Raw genomic sequence first — 19,030 nt, forward strand, 5'->3', positions numbered from 1 at the left:
AAAAAAAAAGGAGTTTTTTTTGGGGGGGGGGGGGAAAGAGGGGAAACTGTCAATCAGTGAGGAATTCGAGACACGTCGTGGTGGGGCCAGCCGCTTATTGGTCACACCGCTTCAGAAGCACACTCTCTCTCTCTCCCCCCCCCCCCCCTCTAATTCTCTCTCATCCCCAACTAAAACATATAATAATCAAAATATTTAAATTACCACACACTCAATTTTTATACTCAAACTTTAATGGCTCTAACCCTTTCAGCCACACTATCATTTCCTAACCTTAAAACTTAATTTTTTTACAGCTAATATTTTAAAAAAATTTCATACAACAACATTATCATAACATGGCAAATTATTACATTTGCTATAACAACAGTAAAGGACGATGTCAAATATAATGTACACTATGACCCAAGTCTTCATAAGCTCAATTTATCATTTGGGATATAAATTGTACTCAACAGTGGACCAATAGACTGAAATTGTTTATTAAACTCATAATTTATTTCACATAATCTGCTAAGCCAGCTAGCATTCTTTTTTATTAAAACATCACCACCTAAATATTTAAATTTCTTCTCTGGAGCTGGTGGACCCCGGGGTTCGATGCCCCTGTCCTGGCATTCGGTCCTCGGGGTCCAAAATGGCGCGGTGGTAGCTCTGCTCGACATTGAGCAGGCAAGCAGATATTCTGAGTTTTGATCCAGTTTGCCTGGCGGCGAACCCACACACTTATCAGCACTCAGCACGCAGTTACAGTGATCATTCCCATTTGATTCGCCACAAGCTATCCCTAGGGACTGGAGAAATTCGCGTTTTCAGTGACCTCTAGGATGGACTCCACGATCCCATAAATACTTGGGCAAATATCACCTGCTCATTGGCTACTATGTTTATCAGGATTCTTGTGATTCGGCCTTTCTTTTGTTGGGGTTTTTTCATTTACTCAGAGCCCTTCGGGTAAATTTTGGTCCAATCATTAGAGAAGGGAATAATTAGCGGGTTTATTTCGCGATAGGCTGGAATCTAAACTCGTTCACATTCATTCTGCTTTAGTGATTGGACCACCTTCAATCAAATACAAAATGATCAACAACTGTCAGCTTGTCAGTGATGACAGGAAGATAAATTTTGCTGTGCACACTTTTACTGATTAATGAAAAGTCTCAGCAACAGCCAACGTCAGCTACTAAGGTGGAAAAGAAACTGGTTACCCTATTCCACCAAACTCCTAGATTAGCTCGCCTTCTCGATGCTGTGTTGGTTCCTAGTGTCACGTGGTAATGTTCTGTCACGATACCACTTGGTAGGGATCCGGAAATACCGCGAATTTGTTTGGCTTCATGCTCAAATTCAAAGCCTTATGTTTGCTCTACCAACTTTTGCATTTTCATTGGCTGATTTTTAAGCGGTAACAATTTTTTGTTCTTATTTATAGGCACTACCTGTTTCGCTTACTTCTGTCCTAGTTGGTCATCTTTGGTTCGCGGTCGCAGAGGGGCGTGTCCAAATACCTGCGGTCCAATCATTAACGACGTGGAAGAGTATAAAGTTTTGCATTCTAACTTGCGGCCAAATAAATTTGCCGAATTTCCGTACCTCTACTACTAGAGCTTTGAATAATAGCGGACTGATTCCAGCTGTTGGTAGGATCAAGCCAGCCTTCATGCTGATATCCTTACATGCATACTGGCTCAATGAGCATACTGCAAGGATTTATTTCTCTTATTAGTACGAGGAACAATTTTATCTCTCTTTACTTGACTTCGTGACGATAAACACTCTGGTGTGATTTTCAGGGCTGCTTTCTGATTTAGCGATCACTATTCTAAATTTAGCTAATGGCACTGCTACGTGTGATGATTTGGAAGTGTCCATAGACCTGTTCAAACCTCTTGACTAAAAGTGGTGGGAACTCATCTTAGAACAGAAGGAAAATCGTTTGGATTTGCCTAAATATATTTGCGTTTCGTTGGACACAACCTGACGAAAATTACGTTGGTGAGTGATTTAATTTTGCTAAAGCTATATCGATGTGCTGATCTCTAATGCGTTTCGATGTTTGTGTGTTTCAGCTCTGACGGTTCGCTTCTTGACCAGGAGATACATAGGCGAATACGATCACCAAGCAGGTGAGACTTAAGCATTTCGCGTGTTTTTGTACTTTTACAAAAGATTTCGTTGTAGACCAGTTGCAAAGTAATAGTTTAATAGTTTGTAATACTACAAGAAAATTATTGTAAATTTTTACAACACATTGTTCTGGTTGGTTTTGCAATTATGAAATACTTTTTTTTTAAAAAACAATACTGAATACTTCTTGTCGCGTTTACGAAAACTGGCGCATAGTTTCCAATTTGACTGATGTTTTACCAGGCAACGGATCAGCGGTACACCGCGTTTACGGTAAACTTAAAAGGTTTACTATGCTTGCTATGCCACAACTAAGGACAATCCACAATCCATACCGGCTGCGAAATTATTCTAAATCCAATTTTCCCATTTGTAGGATATCTCCTCTCCCCCTAATTGTAGGAGGGCTTCATAGAGCTTTAATACAACCTAGCCCATGGACCCTTTTGAATGAGAGGGAGCTTCACCCCCTGCCTTACTATTTCTCTGGGACGAGTTTGAATTGCAATTGGAACTATTCTTCTTGAACAATGATTATGATATAAGCATACATTTTTAAACTATGGAGAAATAACCTAGTATTTAACAATTGGAGTTTAGATTGTTTTATTATGCTTTTTAATGCGTGTAGTTGATAATGGAAAGCTATTCAATGAACGGTTTACAAAATAATATGTTTACCTAATGTAGGTAATGTAGTTTCATGAATACCATTAACTAATACAATGTATTTTATCTGATCCAACACTTTTGAACTTTTGCTAGGTGTTTTTTACTAGTCACAACACGTTATCAGCTGGAAAAGGCGTTTAACAGACCATGTTCAAGTTAAACTTTTTCCAGTTATTGACAGGTTTGATTGTAAATTTTTATTATAAAATATTCAGGTTTATTGTAATACACTTAAGGTAGTTTTTAAATCAGCCTTTTATCATATATATACACACACTAGAACTTTAAGCTGAAAGTTAATTTTAAGTCACTATTGTGCTACTAAATGATAATTTAATAGCGATGAAGCTAATTTGTCTGACCAGTTCTTAGTCCAGTAAGAAGCAAAGTATGTGGAAATTATTGGAAATAAGATTTTTAAAAATATTCGTGGCATGAGGCAGTGTTTCTGTTCTCTTTTTAGGACGTAGTGTCCTAAGTTAGAGAAATGACAAAAAAAATCATTAAATATTTGTCACCGTATTATGCCTGAATTACGTATTTAATTAAAAATTTTAAAACTATTTTTATGACACGTTACGACTCTTATTTTAAGACACTCATTTTAAGTGAAAAATAATTAAATGTCTGCAATTAAGTATAGCAATTAAGTATATCATAGTTATCACACTTTCGTTATTTGATCTCCCGCAAGACCATATCACCGGAAGTCTGCCACTAAACTGCATATATTTACAGAGATCTCTTAATTGTCCACGTGAATCACAAGATATGTACCTTAACTAGATTTACAAACTTCCGGAAGCAATGCTTGACGGGAAAAAAAATTATGAGAAACATATAAAGTAAACACTTGTTGAATAGTTCGAGTTATAAAGAGCATGTACCTTAGTAGATCCGTAGTTGATAAGTAAGTTAAACTGTAACCTTAAAATAATGAAACTTTTATTTAATCGTACTTAGTTTTCGTGCACGATTACACGCGTGTCTAATAAGCAATGTCTAATAGCTTTCATCAACAGATATTATTTAAAGAATAGCAAGTCATTTTATGTTCAGAGCTGGTCTCCGTTACGAAGATTAATGACTAATCGGTTTTGAAACGTCTTTATCCCTCATTAAAAATTCACGTTAATTATGAGTACGTTAATTACACATAATTAGGTTAAACTGATGGTTACACAGTTTAAAAAAACTAAGCTATTACTGAACACATTTAACCTGTAATGAAATAACAGAATTTCTTACACCATTAAAGGTTTGAGGCAGAAAGTCCAAGACTAATTTAACTAAATTAATAACACTTTAAGAGAACGATTACACGACACGTCTAAACTAGTCCAACTTTATTGATAAGAAGGTTCTTGTCAGGTTTCACGAGAAGCGATTGTTAACAGCTTAAGATGCTTAAAGCCATCACCATTGTTCTGTTCTTCTATTCACTTTCACAAAAAATAAAATCAGACCAAAAAAATGTTATGTACTTGTTGATTTTATTCTGCTGCATTACTCGGGTTTGTCCTTTTTTTTTCTTTTAGCCATCGTTTGTTGACTTTAAGCCAGCCGATCACAAGCAAGCATATAAGATATGACATAAGTGTCTGGGAATCATTTTTAGTTATAATGAAAAAAAAAATAGCCTAGGTTGAAGCATGCTTAGGAAACATACAACCAGTTGCTGAGTTCAAACACATTTTACCGAAGTAGTTCAAAGGCGAAAGCTGTTCCGGGAATTTGCTGCGCTTCTGGGGGCGCTTCGTTAACGGCATCGGCGTTCTTTGGGATGAGCTACCGCGTGCATTCGCCAAGTTCAGCATGACTTCTCATAGCTCAGATTGAAGCATGCTTAGGAAACATACAACCAGTTGCTGAGTTCAAACACATTCCACTGAAGTAGTCCAAAGGCGAAAGCTGTTCCGGGAATTTGCTGCGCTTCGGGGGGCGCTTTGTTAATGGCATCGGCGTTCTTCGGGATGAGCTACCGCGTGCACTCGCCAAGTTCAGCAGGGGGCAGTGTTTACCGTCGGGCGAGAAGGCGATGTCACACGGCGGAAGAGCGCGCGCACTGTTTGGTGGTGACGGCTTGCTTGTTTACAGAGAACCGCTACAAGCATGAAGTGCTGGTGGACGGCGAGCCGGTGCTTTTCGAAATCCTGGACACCTGCCCGAAGGTAAATATAAAGACGGCCGCTATTCCTGGTCCGCTCAGGCGGCGGCACAATGACGGCGCGATCACATTTCGGAACACACGCGTGCGGAGACCGCAACAATTCGCGTTTTCGATTTTTCCTCTCCGATCACTTCTCTGTATATTCTGGCTCATGCCATCTGTTCGTTGGCTGTCGACTGTTGTTGTGATACGCCTCATCTTGGTAGCCTATGATTCGTAGAGACCTGAAAAATTCGTGGATTCATTTCGTGCTATGCTAAAATTCAAATAATTATACCTTAGAGCTGCTTCTGCCATTGGTTCACTGTTGATCTGGAGGACTGAGGGCCAATTAGAGACCATTACTCATAGACGTGTCGAATCACAGGCCACCCAGTCGAGACGACTCACAAGTCAGCAGCCAATGAGCAGTTGGCATTTGCCCGAGTGTGTAGTGGATATTGGAGTCTATCCTGAAGGTCATTGAACCCGTGAATTTTTCCGGTCTCTAATGATTCGGTAAATCTTCTGGTTGAGGTCCCCTCATTGGCCAAGGAGTGTTCCCTATAAACTGTCTTTGAATATCGGGTTTTGGGCTCATTTTATCCCATCGCGAAATGAATCCGCGAATTTTTCCGGTCCCTACATAAAAGGAGTCTAGTATTAGGTGAAACCAGGGGGGTAGTTCTGAACAGACACCACTTTTCCGTACTAACCTTACAAGAGACAGACACAACCAACAACACAGCAAGAGGAAACTGAGGAACTAATCGGCCTAGGTTGGGAACTATCCCAGTCTTCGCTTGGAGGGAATTTCGGGAAATCCATAGAAAACTTGGATCAGGATGAGCGGACTAAGTTTGAACCTACGTTTTTGTGAAGTGTTAATATAAATAAATTCATACTATTTTCATGCCAAGTGGAATTAATTGTGTGTTGTGCAATTTGAAACGTTTTTACCTCTATACGTACACGTTATTTATTGCAGTTATAATGTAGAAGATTTATGCATTACTAAATGCGCATTTCAAAAGTTTTAAAAGTTCCCCGGGTCGTACTTGAGCCACAGTTATATCATGGATTCATCTTACTCCAGGCTAGACTCAACTTACATATGCGTGATCAAGCCTCAAGAAAGCTCATTGGTCGATAACCAGGTCACAACGTTTGACAGGTTAGATGTGATTGGGTAACCACTTCTCCTCCTTGTTTATAACTTGGCTCAGGATGCAGATATGAAAATTTCGCGCATTCATTTACTCGGAAGTTAGAATGAAAACCTCCACGCTCTCGCACCGTGTTCATAATTGGACCGCAGCTATTTGGACACGCCCCTCTAACGAACGATGCCCGGCGAAAGCGAGTAGGAATTGCCATTGTTCTCGCTACACAATCAACCAACGGGAAAGCAAAACATGGGTTGAGCGCACCTACGATTTTAAATTATACCCTGAGGCCAAACGAATTCGCCAAAATTTCCTGGTCTCTAGCTCAGGGCGTGTTAGGACCCTTAGCAGACCGGAAATTTGGCGAATTTGTTTGGGTTGTGTTTTTTCTCTACTAATGTTCGTTTCTTCCCCCATAAGTTCCCAAACCACTAGTGGGTCGCGGAAAGGTTACAGGTGGGTCCTAAAACTATCAGAAACCATCGAATAAACCATCAGAAAAGATAAGAAAAATCGAAACAAATCGAATTGTGTGAAAACACATATCTTTTGTTAAATAAATAACTGTTTTGCTGCAAAGTGCTTATGTATATTTTGTCAACCATTTTTCAAATCAGAACACAAATTGTCTATCAACAATCAATCGGTATCTTAAAAAAAGCACATATATAAATATTTGCAATATTTGATGGTAAATTATATATACATAAGGAAGGGATACGATACAAATAAGGTTTTTTACTCCACCATGGACCGATAGACGGTGGAGGTATTCCTATAAGGAAAGGTGGGTCGCCAGCTGAAAATTTTTGGGAACAACTGTCATAAGTAGGTACACCAGTATTCCGCGAATACATTTTGTGTCAAGGTATTTCACAAAATACTGTAGCTTTTCTCCTGTGGTTATTGGCTGAGGTCGGTGAGAGGTGTCGTCCCGCTCTTGACGGGGCCAATGAGAATGTGGTCACCGTACTGCTGCACCCTCACAATTTTCCATGACTAGAGACCTGCAAAATTCGCGGTTTCGATGGCCTTCAGGATAGAATGCACATACCCCTGTACACTCGGGCAAATAACGCAAGTTCATTGGCTGCCGACTTGTAAGGCGTCTTAGCTGGTTTGTCTGTGATTCGATCCTTCTTTGTTTGAGGGTTTATAACTGGTTGAGATTCGTCCAAATGAACAGTAAGCCAATTGCAAAATTATCTAAGAGGTATATGTGTTTGAATTCTAGCCTATCACCGAAATAATCCGCGAAATTTAAAGGTCTCTAGCCATAACTCTTAGAAAAAGCTACAGTGTTTTGTGAAATACATTGACATGAAATGAAATCGCGAGATACAGGTGTCCCTAGTCATAAGTAGTATTTTTTTTCCTCGTAGTTCGCTTGCTTCCCTCCCGGCCGGGCGTGGTTGGTTCGCTGTAGCGCTGCGGTCAGGTCGAGAGCACGGAGGTGTGTGGATGAATCCATGCGTCCCACGAACAGACAGGAGGGAAGTGGCGCTGCGGTCGGGTCGAGAGCACGAGTGTGATGGGCGCAGACGGTGGACGACCTGCCGAGCAGCGACACCCTGGGCTGGGCGGACGGCCTGCTGCTCGTGTACGCCATCACGGACCGCCGCACCTTCAACTACGTGCGGCGCGTCAAGCAGGCGCTGGCCGCCGACGTGCCGCTCGCGCTGGTCGGCAACAAGGGCGACATGGTGCACCTGCGCCAGGTCAGCACGGAGGAAGGTCAGGCACCTGGGTGATGTGCTCGTGTGTGACGACGTAGAGACGTGAAAAAATTCGCGATTTCATATCCCTAAAGTATAGACTCCATGATCTTCTATGCACTTGTGCTAACTACATCTGCTGATTGGTTACCGACTCGTAACACCTGTTGACTGGAATGATCGTGATTCGCTAATTCTTCCGTTAAAGATTTTTCAATGGCCCAGAGTCCTTCAGATAAACTGTGGCCTAATCACTGAAGCAAAATAATGTCAAAAGTATTTGGACTCTATCATATCGAGAAATGTATCCGCGGATTTTATAGGTCTCTATTGATGAGTAGAGACCTGAAAAATTCGGGGATTCATTTCGTGTTATGCTAAAAATTCAAATAATTATACCTTAGAGCTGCTTCTGCCATTTATTCCCTGTTAAACTGGAGGACTGAGGGCCAATTAGAGACTCTCACTCATAGACGTGTCGAATCACAGGCCGCCCAGTCGAGACGACTCACAAGTCAGCAGCCAATGAACAGTTGGCATTTGCCCGAGTGTGTAGTGGATATTGGAGTCAATCCTGAAGGTCATTGAACCCGCGAATTTTTCCGGTCTCTAGTGATGAGTGAGCAGTGAATAGGGTGGCAATGGGTAGTAAATTAACAAGTGTCCTGCGGGTATCGGCGAATAGGGAGGCCATTGGTAGTAAATTATAATGGGTCCTGCGGGAATCGGTGAATATAGTGTCCATGGGTAGTAAATGAGCATGGGTCCTGAGGGGAATCAGTGAATAGGGTGTCCAGGGGAAATGAGTGACGAAGGTCTACTGGGGAAATAACAACTAAACATGGTGTTCAGGGAGAATAATTGAACCATGTTTTCAGGGTTAGTGAGTTAACATTGTCCAAGAAGAATGACTGAACAGGTTGTCTAGTTTGGTTTGAGTGAACAGGGTGACCCAGGGGATGTGAGTGAAATGGGTATACAGTGGACTGAGTGAACAGGGTGTCCAGGGGAAACGAGTGCATAGGGTGTACAAGGGGAATGAGTGAACAGTGTTTCCAGTTTTGAATGTGTCAACTGGGTTTCAAGAGGAAATGAGTTAACAAGATGCCGATATCAGAAAAAAAAATCGTTTGTTTACAGTCGTGAAGCTGCTCTGTTAGAAATTACAGTAAATTTACGGTATTCTTAACGAAGAATTTAACTCAAATAAATGAAGAGTGTTTCGTAATTTCAAATAATTGAATCTTCGCAGAAAATACGCCCTTTTTACGACTTCCGAGTTGTATGTTTCGTTACAACGGTGAACACTCACTTGGACAAAAGTAATGTTCTTACTGTAGACGTAACCAGTTTTTGAATGTTTTGTTATTGTACGAATAATATTGTTTCGAAATCGTGTTCAAAGTAAGTAAACTCAGTGTCTGTAAATCTATGAAGGTAACTGTAAATGTACGAAAATCTCTGGATAATTTGTAAACAGCGTTCTTCGTAAATTGAAGGCTGAAACTTTTTGACGGTGTGTTCTGGACTGCGGTAACATCGGTGTATTTCGAGCTCTTCAATGTGTATTTTAGATCTTATCAATACAAAAAAAATAATTTTTGAAAATATACATTTTATGTTCAATTTAGTTGTGAAGATCATTAATCACAAAAATTATAAGATAAAAAAAGGGCGAAACAGCTCAAACAGTTGTAAACAAACGATTGCAATTTTAGTACTAGGAAACCTTGTCGAAAAAGAGCGGCTTAGCGTCAGGCATAAATTTTTCCATGTGCATAATTTTCTAATATCTTAGCGAGGAGTTAGAAGCAGCCCAGGCTAGGATTATCAGTTTATGTGTTAATGTTTAAGGTTTTACTCCAGTCACCATGTTGAATTTTTTTTCTAAGTATCATTATTATGAATAAATATTTATTAAATGAGTTTACAGAAGTAATTTTGTTTGTATTACAAAGCTGTGGAAAAAATCAGAAAAAAAAAAAAAATGGCTTTGAGCGACAACGGCGAAATTTCTCAGGTTAGTTAGTAATTTTTTACAAATAGCAAATTACAAGCAGCGTATATTTTTGCCACACAACATGTCATATACAACAAAATGCAACTCTTATATGGTGAAACATCAGTAGAATGTGTCCTAGGTAAAATATCATGGAAATGTGATAACTAAAATCGTCGGGTGTACAAAATAATTGTTTTTTCGTCATTACCACTTGTTAAGGACTACTTAATTAAAATTAACATTATAATTAGTTTGTATTTGTTGTTCTATCACAAATATTTTTCACAGATATTTCTTACGGGTAAAAGTGCTTATAGATTTGCGAGCCGAAACTTTAGTTGAAATTATTTTCACAACGAACCTCCAGCGATCTATAGGAAACTATCAAACCAACCGTGAACAACTAGCAGTCATTCTTCGGTCACCGTTTCATGATCTCAAAGCGCGTCTTCACACGAGGAAAAAAAACATGACATTAAAAATTGTTGTAAGGATTTTTATATTTATTCATACACAGAAATAAAATTTTTCTGTACTTTTACAAAGTATGCCTTTGAAAACCAGTTTCCGAGAAATAGTTTGTAATACCTACTACAAGAAAGATTATGTCACTTTGCACAGCACATTGCTAGGAATTTTTTGCATATATAAAGTACGTTTTTTGAGATAATACCGAGTATTTCTTACGAAAATTGGCACATAATTTAATATATAATTTGATGTTTCATTAAAAAAGAATATAACGGAAAAGTCAATAGAATATTAATAGTTGGACTTTATTTGGTTTTATTATGCTTATTTATGTAAGCAGTTAATACTGGAAAGCTATTCAGAGAAGGGTTCTACCATTGAAACTATGACATTTTGTTATGGAAATCATGTACAACACTTAGAAAATATCTAAGGAAAAAATTTGTAACAGAAAAAACCAATGAAAATAGGTTTTAGTATTAAATTGACAGAAAATTAAAAAAAAAAAATCAACATGGCGTGTGAAACACCACCTTAACGCGCCAAGACTTGGAGACCGTCAGAGGCGATTCAGGAGGTGTAACAGTGGATTTGGAGTAGCGACGGAATGGAACTCTGGGTGGAACGGGCATAGCCCGAGAGAGAACACACAGCCTGCTCGGGTAGAGTCCTGGTATCTAACACGCCCCGGTGGCCTTAATGCGAAGGCAAGTGATCTGACCGCTAAGCCACTGAGGAGAATTTCATTGTATTTAATTTAATTTTCGGGTACTTCTGGAGGGGCATGCTGAGTGACGTCGTGTATTAATTTCTTTAAAAAAAAAATTCAATAACGTGCTCGATAGTAACAGTTTAGTATATTTATTGTTCTTATCCTTTCATTAAAGAAATCATTATTAAAATCTTAATTAATTAAAAAAATCATATTATATGTAATTTTTATGTGTCATTTGTTTCGATGGAACACGAAAATTATTTGAGGTATGTTTTTTATTTAAAAAATGTATTATTTAATTTTTCTAAAAATAATAATTTATTAATCTATGTATATAATCTCTATAGACCGGAAAAATTCGCGGATTCATTTAGTGATAGGCTGAAATTCAAACATGTGTATAATTCTGCTGGTTCTGCTATTGGCTCGCGGTTTCACTGGAGCTCTCTGGGCCAATGAGAGACTATCGACCAAAGAAGCGTCGAAATCACAAGCTTTCCAGTGGAGACGACTCACAATTTAGTAACCGATGAACACGCGCGTTTACTTTGAGAAGTGCAGAGGATAATGGAGGCTATCCTAGAGGTGATTGAATCCGCGATTTTTTCCGGTCCATAATAATCTCACGTTGTGTGACCAGGAAAGCAACAATTAGATTTCCAAAGGGAGGGGGGGGGGGGGGGCAATTTACCATTTTATAAAGAATCATCGATCCCCTCCCTATTGAAGCGGGGAGGTCCAGGGGTCCTCCCCCGGGAAAATTTGTATTTCAAGGTGGAAAATGGTGCTATTTAAGCAGTTTTATTATCTGAAAATTGATTACACAGCACTTTCTTTGCCCCCTGTTTGCCCCCACTTAAAGGTTTCAGAGGGGGGGGGGCAAATACCCTTCCCCCCCTTGTTGTTGTGCCCCTGTGTGTGACCCCCAATTAATGGTTAAGAACATAGAGCTCGCCTTGCACTCGAGTTGTGTAACACTCCCGAGCCTACGGCCCGGGGCGAGCGCCGACGAGCGTGCGGGTGGTGTGCGCAGGCGAGATCCTGGCCAAGGACTACGAGTGCTGGTTCAACGAGGTGGCGGCCGCCGAGCAGGTGGCCCAGGTGGCAGAGGCCTTCCACGAGCTGTGCCGCGAGGTGCTGGGCGCGCGCCGCCGCAACAAGCAGTCCCTGCTGGACCGCATGCTGGGCAGCAAGGGCGCCGCGGCCCGCGCCTACTCGCGCGGCAAGAGCGACAGCGCGCTGCCCAAGGACTAGCGCGATCCCCGCCTCGGGCTGATCCGCGAGGAGTCGCCACCACTCCCTCGACCCCACCTCGGACTGCCGTAACCGTCACGGGCTGATCCACGAGGAGTCGCCGCCGCTCCCACGACCCCACCTCGGACTGCCGTAACCGTCACAGCCTGATCCGCGAGGAGTCGCCACCACTCCCTCGACCCCACCTCGGACTGCCGTAACCGTCACGGGCTGATCCACGAGGAGTCGCCGCCACTCCCACGACCCCACCTCGGACTGCCGTAACCGTCACGGGCTGATCCACGAGGAGTCGCCGCCGCTCCCACGACCCCACCTCGGACTGCCGTAACCGTCACGGGCTGATCCACGAGGAGTCGCCGCCGCTCCCACGACCCCACCTCGGACTGCCGTAACCGTCACGGGCTGATCCACTAGGAGTCGCCGCCGCTCCCACGACCCCACCTCGGACTGCCGTAACCGTCACGGGCTGATCCACGAGGAGTCGCCGCCGCTCCCACGACCCCACCTCGGACTGCCGTAACCGTCACGGGCTGATCCACGAGGAGTCGCCGCCGCTCCCACGACCCCACCTCGGACTGCCGTAACCATCACGGGCTGAGCCACGAGGAGTCGCCGCCACTCCCACGACCCCACCTCGGACTGCCGTAACCGTCACGGGCTGATCCACGAGGAGTCGCCGCCGCTCCCACGACCCCACCTCGGACTGCCGTAACCGTCACGGGCTGATCCACGAGGAGTCGCCGCCGCTCCCACGACCCCACCTCGGACTGCCGTAACCGTCACGGGCTGATCCACTAGGAGTCGCCGCCGCTCCCACGACCCCACCTCGGACTGCCGTAACCGTCACGGGCTGATCCACGAGGAGTCGCCGCCGCTCCCACGACCCCACCTCGGACTGCCGTAACCGTCACGGGCTGATCCACGAGGAGTCGCCGCCGCTCCCACGACCCCACCTCGGACTGCCGTAACCATCACGGGCTGAGCCACGAGGAGTCGCCGCCGCTCCCACGACCCCTCCTCGGACTGCCGTAACCGTCACGGGCTGATCCACGAGGAGTCGCCGCCGCTCCCACGATCCCACCTCGGACTGCCGTAACCGTCACGGGCTGATCCACGAGGAGTCGCCGCCGCTCCCACGACCCCACCTCGGACTGCCGTAACCATCACGGGCTGAGCCACGAGGAGTCGCCGCCGCTCCCACGACCCCTCCTCGGACTGCCGTAACCGTCACGGGCTGATCCACGAGGAGTCGCCGCCGCTCCCACGATCCCACCTCGGACTGCCGTAACCGTCACGGGCTGATCCACGAGGAGTCTCCGCTACTCCCACGACCCCACCTCGGACTGCCGTAACCGTCACGGGCTAATCCACGAGGAGTCGCCGCCGCTCCCACGATCCCACCTCGGACTGCCGTAACCGTCACGGGCTGATCCACGAGGAGTCTCCGCTACTCCCACGACCCCACCTCGGACTGCCGTAACCGTCACGGGCTGATCCACGAGGAGTCGCCGCCGCTCCCACGACCCCACCTCGGACTGCCGTAACCGTCACGGGCTGATCCACGAGGAGTCGCCGCCGCTCCCACGACCCCACCTCGGACTGCCGTAACCGTCACGGGCTGATCCACGAGGAGTCGCCGCCACTCCCACGACCCCACCTCGGACTGCCGTAACCGTCACGGGCTGATCCACGAGGAGTCGCTGCCACTCCCACGACCCCACCTCGGACTGCCGTAACCGTCACGGGCTGATCCACGAGGAGTCGCCGCCACTCCCACGACCCCACCTCGGACTGCCGTAACCGTCACGGGCTGATCCACGAGGAGTCGCCGCCGCTCCCACGACCCCACCTCGGACTGCCGTAACCGTCACGGGCTGATCCACGAGGAGTCGCCGCCGCTCCCACGACCCCACCTCGGACTGCCGTAACCGTCACGGGCTGATCCACAGGGAGTCGCCGCCGCTCCCACGACCCCACCTCGGACTGCCGTAGCCGTCACGGGCTGATCCACGAGGAGTCGCCGCCGCTCCCACGACCCCACCTCGGACTGCCGTAACCGTCACGGGCTGATCCACGAGGAGTCGCCGCCGCTCCCACGACCCCACCTCGGACTGCCGTAGCCGTCACGGGCTGATCCACGAGGAGTCGCCGCCGCTCCCACGACCCCACCTCGGACTGCCGTAACCGTCACGGGCTGATCCACGAGGAGTCGCCGCCGCTCCCACGACCCCACCTCGGACTGCCGTAACCGTCACAGCCTGATCCACGAGGAGTCGCCGCCACTCCCACGACCCCACCTCGGACTGCCGTAACCGTCACGGGCTGATCCACGAGGAGTCGCCGCCACTCCCACGACCCCACCTCGGACTGCCGTAACCGTCACGGGCTGATCCACGAGGAGTCGCCGCCGCTCCCACGACCCCACCTCGGACTGCCGTAACCGTCACGGGCTGATCCACGAGGAGTCGCCGCTACTCCCACGACCCCACCTCGGACTGCCGTAACCGTCACGGGCTGATCCACGAGGAGTCGCCGCCGCTCCCACGACCCCACCTCGGACTGCCGTAACCGTCACGGGCTGATCCACGAGGAGTCGCCGCCGCTCCCACGACCCCACCTCGGACTGCCGTAACCGTCACGGGCTGATCCACGAGGAGTCGCCGCCACTCCCACGACCCCACCTCGGACTGCCGTAACCGTCACGGGCTGATCCACGAGGAGTCGCCGCCGCTCCCACGACCCCACCTCGGACTGCCGTAACTGTCACGGGCTGATCCACGAGGAGTCGCCGCCGCTCCCACGACCCCACCTCGGACTGCCGTAACCGTCACGGGCTGATCCACGAGGAGTCGCCGCCACTCCCACGACCCCACCTCGGACTGCCGTAACCGTCACGGGCTGATCCACGAGGAGTCGCCGCCACTCCCACGACCCCACCTCGGACTGCCGTAACCGTCACGGGCTGATCCACGAGGAGTCGCCGCCGCTCCCACGACCCCACCTCGGACTGCCGTAACCGTCACGGGCTGATCCACGAGGAGTCGCCGCTACTCCCACGACCTGGTTCCGGCTCGTAAACTTGACAATAAATGCATGAGTGCAACAACACGCAAGTTACAAATCGAAATCTCTTTCCATGATCCTTCTTTTCACAACTAATTTCCCCCTCCTCAACCACGTAAATGTGAGATAATATTAATATTTTTTAATCTAATTCTGCCATATTCTTTCACTGTGTGATAGTTCGGCAAGTGAAAACGTGTTACGTGATGCGTTTTCGCGTTTCTCGCGTATCTCTCGCGTATTCCTTGCATCATTTATAGCTAAATGTAGGCTGTATTTCCAATTGGAAACAAAATCGAAATTGTGAATTACAATAATAACCAAGTTCAAAGTGAACTGAGTTGTGTTTTATAAGATGGTAATTTTTACATCACAATTACGCATAACAAGATTTTAAAAAATTATGTTAGAAAATGTTTCTGTCTACTTATACACACTTGGCCGGATTCGCGTGTATCGCAAGTGTTGCCTTACGTGGATGCACTCGACTGTTTTCGATTAATGTAGCCGCATATACGGTACGCGTTAGTACGGCCTCCTATCCCCATACGCAATGTGAGGCATTTACAACTTGGTGAAATAACTTCTCCAACATTGAGAATATGACACCCATTCATATCCCATATTTTGCTCCAAATGATATGAGGAATATGTCCTATGAGTGGCGGTAATTTCTCTTGAATTGCCCAGTATTACGACTTTTCGAATCATATTGTGGTGGCTCCAGTGATTGACCAGAAAGAAGGCGGTTATCTGATTTTTGTTTCTTTCTGAGGCGAAGACGTGAACGTTTATAGGCTTTCAGGAGACGGGAGGTTTTGGGAGAGGTTGTGAATCTAAGATTATATAGCCTTGGGCGAATGGCAGGCGGTATTGGAACATTTTGTGTGAAAATAATGAATCGCGATACACAGATTAAAAAAAAACTGCTAGGACTTCAGAAGAAGTAATCGTGGCAAATGGCGATAAGTATTTAGTTTCTCCATCCAGTAGGTCCATGTGAACCATCCTTTCGACATTTATGAATACTTGCTCGTATTTGTTAGTAAGTTTCGGGATAGATTTGTGACTGACGTTATTTTTTTATTCAAGGCTTGTCGTAAGACTGTTCTCGGTACCCATAAAATGAATCTATCGTGACGAAATAGCAGTTCCATTTCACTGCCTAAACGAGGTTAAATTGATATCGCATTCCAGTGCGACGTGTCAGAATTGTTCTTCACCTGCCATCAAGTTTCAGAAGTACATAACAGTGTTTAGACTACCATAATTTTGGCATCGTATATTTTATACAAATGCATACGATGATGTTACTGCAGATATCTTCTGACTTCTATTGGACCGGTGTGACCAGATTGACGCACGGAAAATCTCGATGCTGCTTGTAATGAACATGAACTCAAGCACCTTTGTCAAAGCTGAATCAAGTTTCTTGTGGTGCTGTGACATGGACATTCTCTCTCCCCTTCCAGTGCACTATCAAGTTACAAGCCTACACTACAGCATCATGCAACTTCCATCATTGAAAGACTCCTTTGAACAGTCCTAGCCAAATTACAAATACCCATGGTGAACATGCCTTAACATTTGTGGACGAAGAGTACGTTGTTATAGCTTAAATATTTTACTGACTGAACTGATAGAAAGGGTTCATTGTTCGTATAACCGCGTACATATTTGGCATATTGTGATTTTTACTTTCCTTAATCCTCAATAAAAAAAAATAGTGATTGTGACTGTGATTAGTATTGGGCGAGTGAAATAAAAATTTAATACCATTTCAAACACTTATAGATTCTAGATTACATACAAATCATACATTTGAGATATATAAGATAGAGGTAAATAAATAAAAACACTGGCAGGGCAACGTCTGTTGTGTTCTGCTAGTTTCATATAAATTTTATACGAATAATCTTTTCTTGGAGTTTCAAAAATCATTGTAATGTACTGCAGCCTGTTTTCGAAGGTGTATATTGCTGAAATTGAGATTTTATTTGTTTTCTGTACAGTAACGAACTTTCCCATGAAACTCGCCACACTTAAGATTTTGAAGATGTGTACTATCCGTCAAGTTACATATATCTAAGACTTTTGGTCAAGGAATATTTGCATAAGTTTTTGTAACGCTATTGTCCTGCTGAAACTGAGTTGTGGCAAATTTTCTTTGATTCAGTGCTGATATTTTGTATTTGATTAAACCGATTATCATGATAATTTTGTATGATTTGCAAGATTATTGTGTCAGTGGTTTTGAAGAAAGTTGGAAAATTGTGTATTTTTTGAAATACAAGTTTTTTTTATCTATTTTTTTGTATTTATTGAAAGGTGTTTTGTCCAAAACAAAAAAAAATGCACGAATGTGAAACGATTGAAATAACTGCTATTTAAAATATCTTGGATAGAGGGATTTATTTCATAAGTTCAAATTCGTATGTTATTGTTATCATGAAACAAAAAATTGTTTTTAAACTTGTGGTCTTCATCAAAGTTCTAAATATTTGTCAAAAATAAACGACTGAATCTTCAAATGTATGTAATTTTTAAGCAAATAATGTTAAATATAATTTTACTTAATATTTAATAATAAACAATTAAAATAATTTTTTGCAGCTTCAAGTTATATAAAATTACTTTTTTTATTTTTAAGTTATTGATTTATTAATTATGTGGTTGTAAAGTTGGAGACGTTTGGTTAATTTTATATTTATAGTTTGAATTATTTTATGTTTAGGGTAAAATATTTAAAGGAAAATATTCATGAAATGAGAATTCAGAAATTAAACTACCACAAGCAATTAAAGAAATGTTTGCACTGTAGCCATCATCTACGTTGTCTGGAAATGTTTATAGTAATGCATTTCAGGAAATATTTTTAACACAAAAAGAAATTGTCTGTATCCTAAACATATCAGTGTACTTTATTAATTTTAAAAATATAAATTTTAATATGTTTGTTTACTTTTCAAAACTTAGATAACTGTTTTTTGCTCATCTATTATTTTATTTCTGACTCTGGAAATATATACTCGTATTTAAGGCATTTAAAAAAAATCGAATACGAAATTAGGATATGAGAAAAAGTGTATTGAACACATTGCTAATGTATTTAGCTTGATTCCCATTATTAATCTTCACGTGCTTATTAAAAAAACATAATTTTTGATAATAGTATTACATTCCGTTTGTTTGTATTTATTCCCTTTGTTTTGAGCGAGTGTGATGTGTTCAGTCTACTACCCTATATTGTACTGCAGCTCAACTTTATGTGGGACATTTTTGATAACAAATTTAATAAGAATTAAAATAAAGATTTCATCAGTTATGTTTTTACAAACAATTTAATTTAGAATTTTTAATTTCATTTTTTTTAAATTAACAAGTGATTTAAATGAAACACACAGTGAAAATTGTCAAACTATGCAATAAAAACATATACGATAGAAAATTTATAAAACTATTTTGAATAATACATGTACATTCATGAAACCTTTTTAATGTCTTAGGCGATACTGTCGTTTATAGCAAATTTTGTGAGTGGTACGAACTTGAATATTTATAACTTCTACTATAGAGACTGATTTTTTTATTAGGAAGGGCTTAAGTGAACTATAATTTATAACAGTGGGAGTTTATGTTGGTTAAAAAAAATTAAATTAGTTAACAAATAATTTTAAGCATTTTTTTTTTTTTTTT

At 43.2% G+C, this 19,030-nt stretch overlaps 1 protein-coding gene across 1 annotated transcript in view; it reads left to right on the plus strand.

The window, feature by feature from the left end:
- The window catches only part of LOC134534026 (ras-related and estrogen-regulated growth inhibitor), a 53,904-nt gene extending 41,399 nt beyond the window's left edge, over positions 1–12,505 (plus strand). Inside the window, exons 3-6 of the mRNA XM_063371970.1 lie at positions 2,070–2,126; positions 4,897–4,970; positions 7,656–7,848; positions 12,051–12,505. Coding sequence (XP_063228040.1) covers positions 2,070–2,126; positions 4,897–4,970; positions 7,656–7,848; positions 12,051–12,271 — 545 coding nt within the window. The 3' untranslated portion in view covers positions 12,272–12,505. The remainder of the gene's footprint in view (positions 1–2,069; positions 2,127–4,896; positions 4,971–7,655; positions 7,849–12,050) is intronic.
- Positions 12,506–19,030: the final 6,525 nt, after the last annotated feature.

Source organism: Bacillus rossius, chromosome 7 (genome assembly GCF_032445375.1).
Source record: "Bacillus rossius redtenbacheri isolate Brsri chromosome 7, Brsri_v3, whole genome shotgun sequence".
Taxonomy (NCBI): Eukaryota; Metazoa; Arthropoda; class Insecta; order Phasmatodea; family Bacillidae; genus Bacillus; species Bacillus rossius.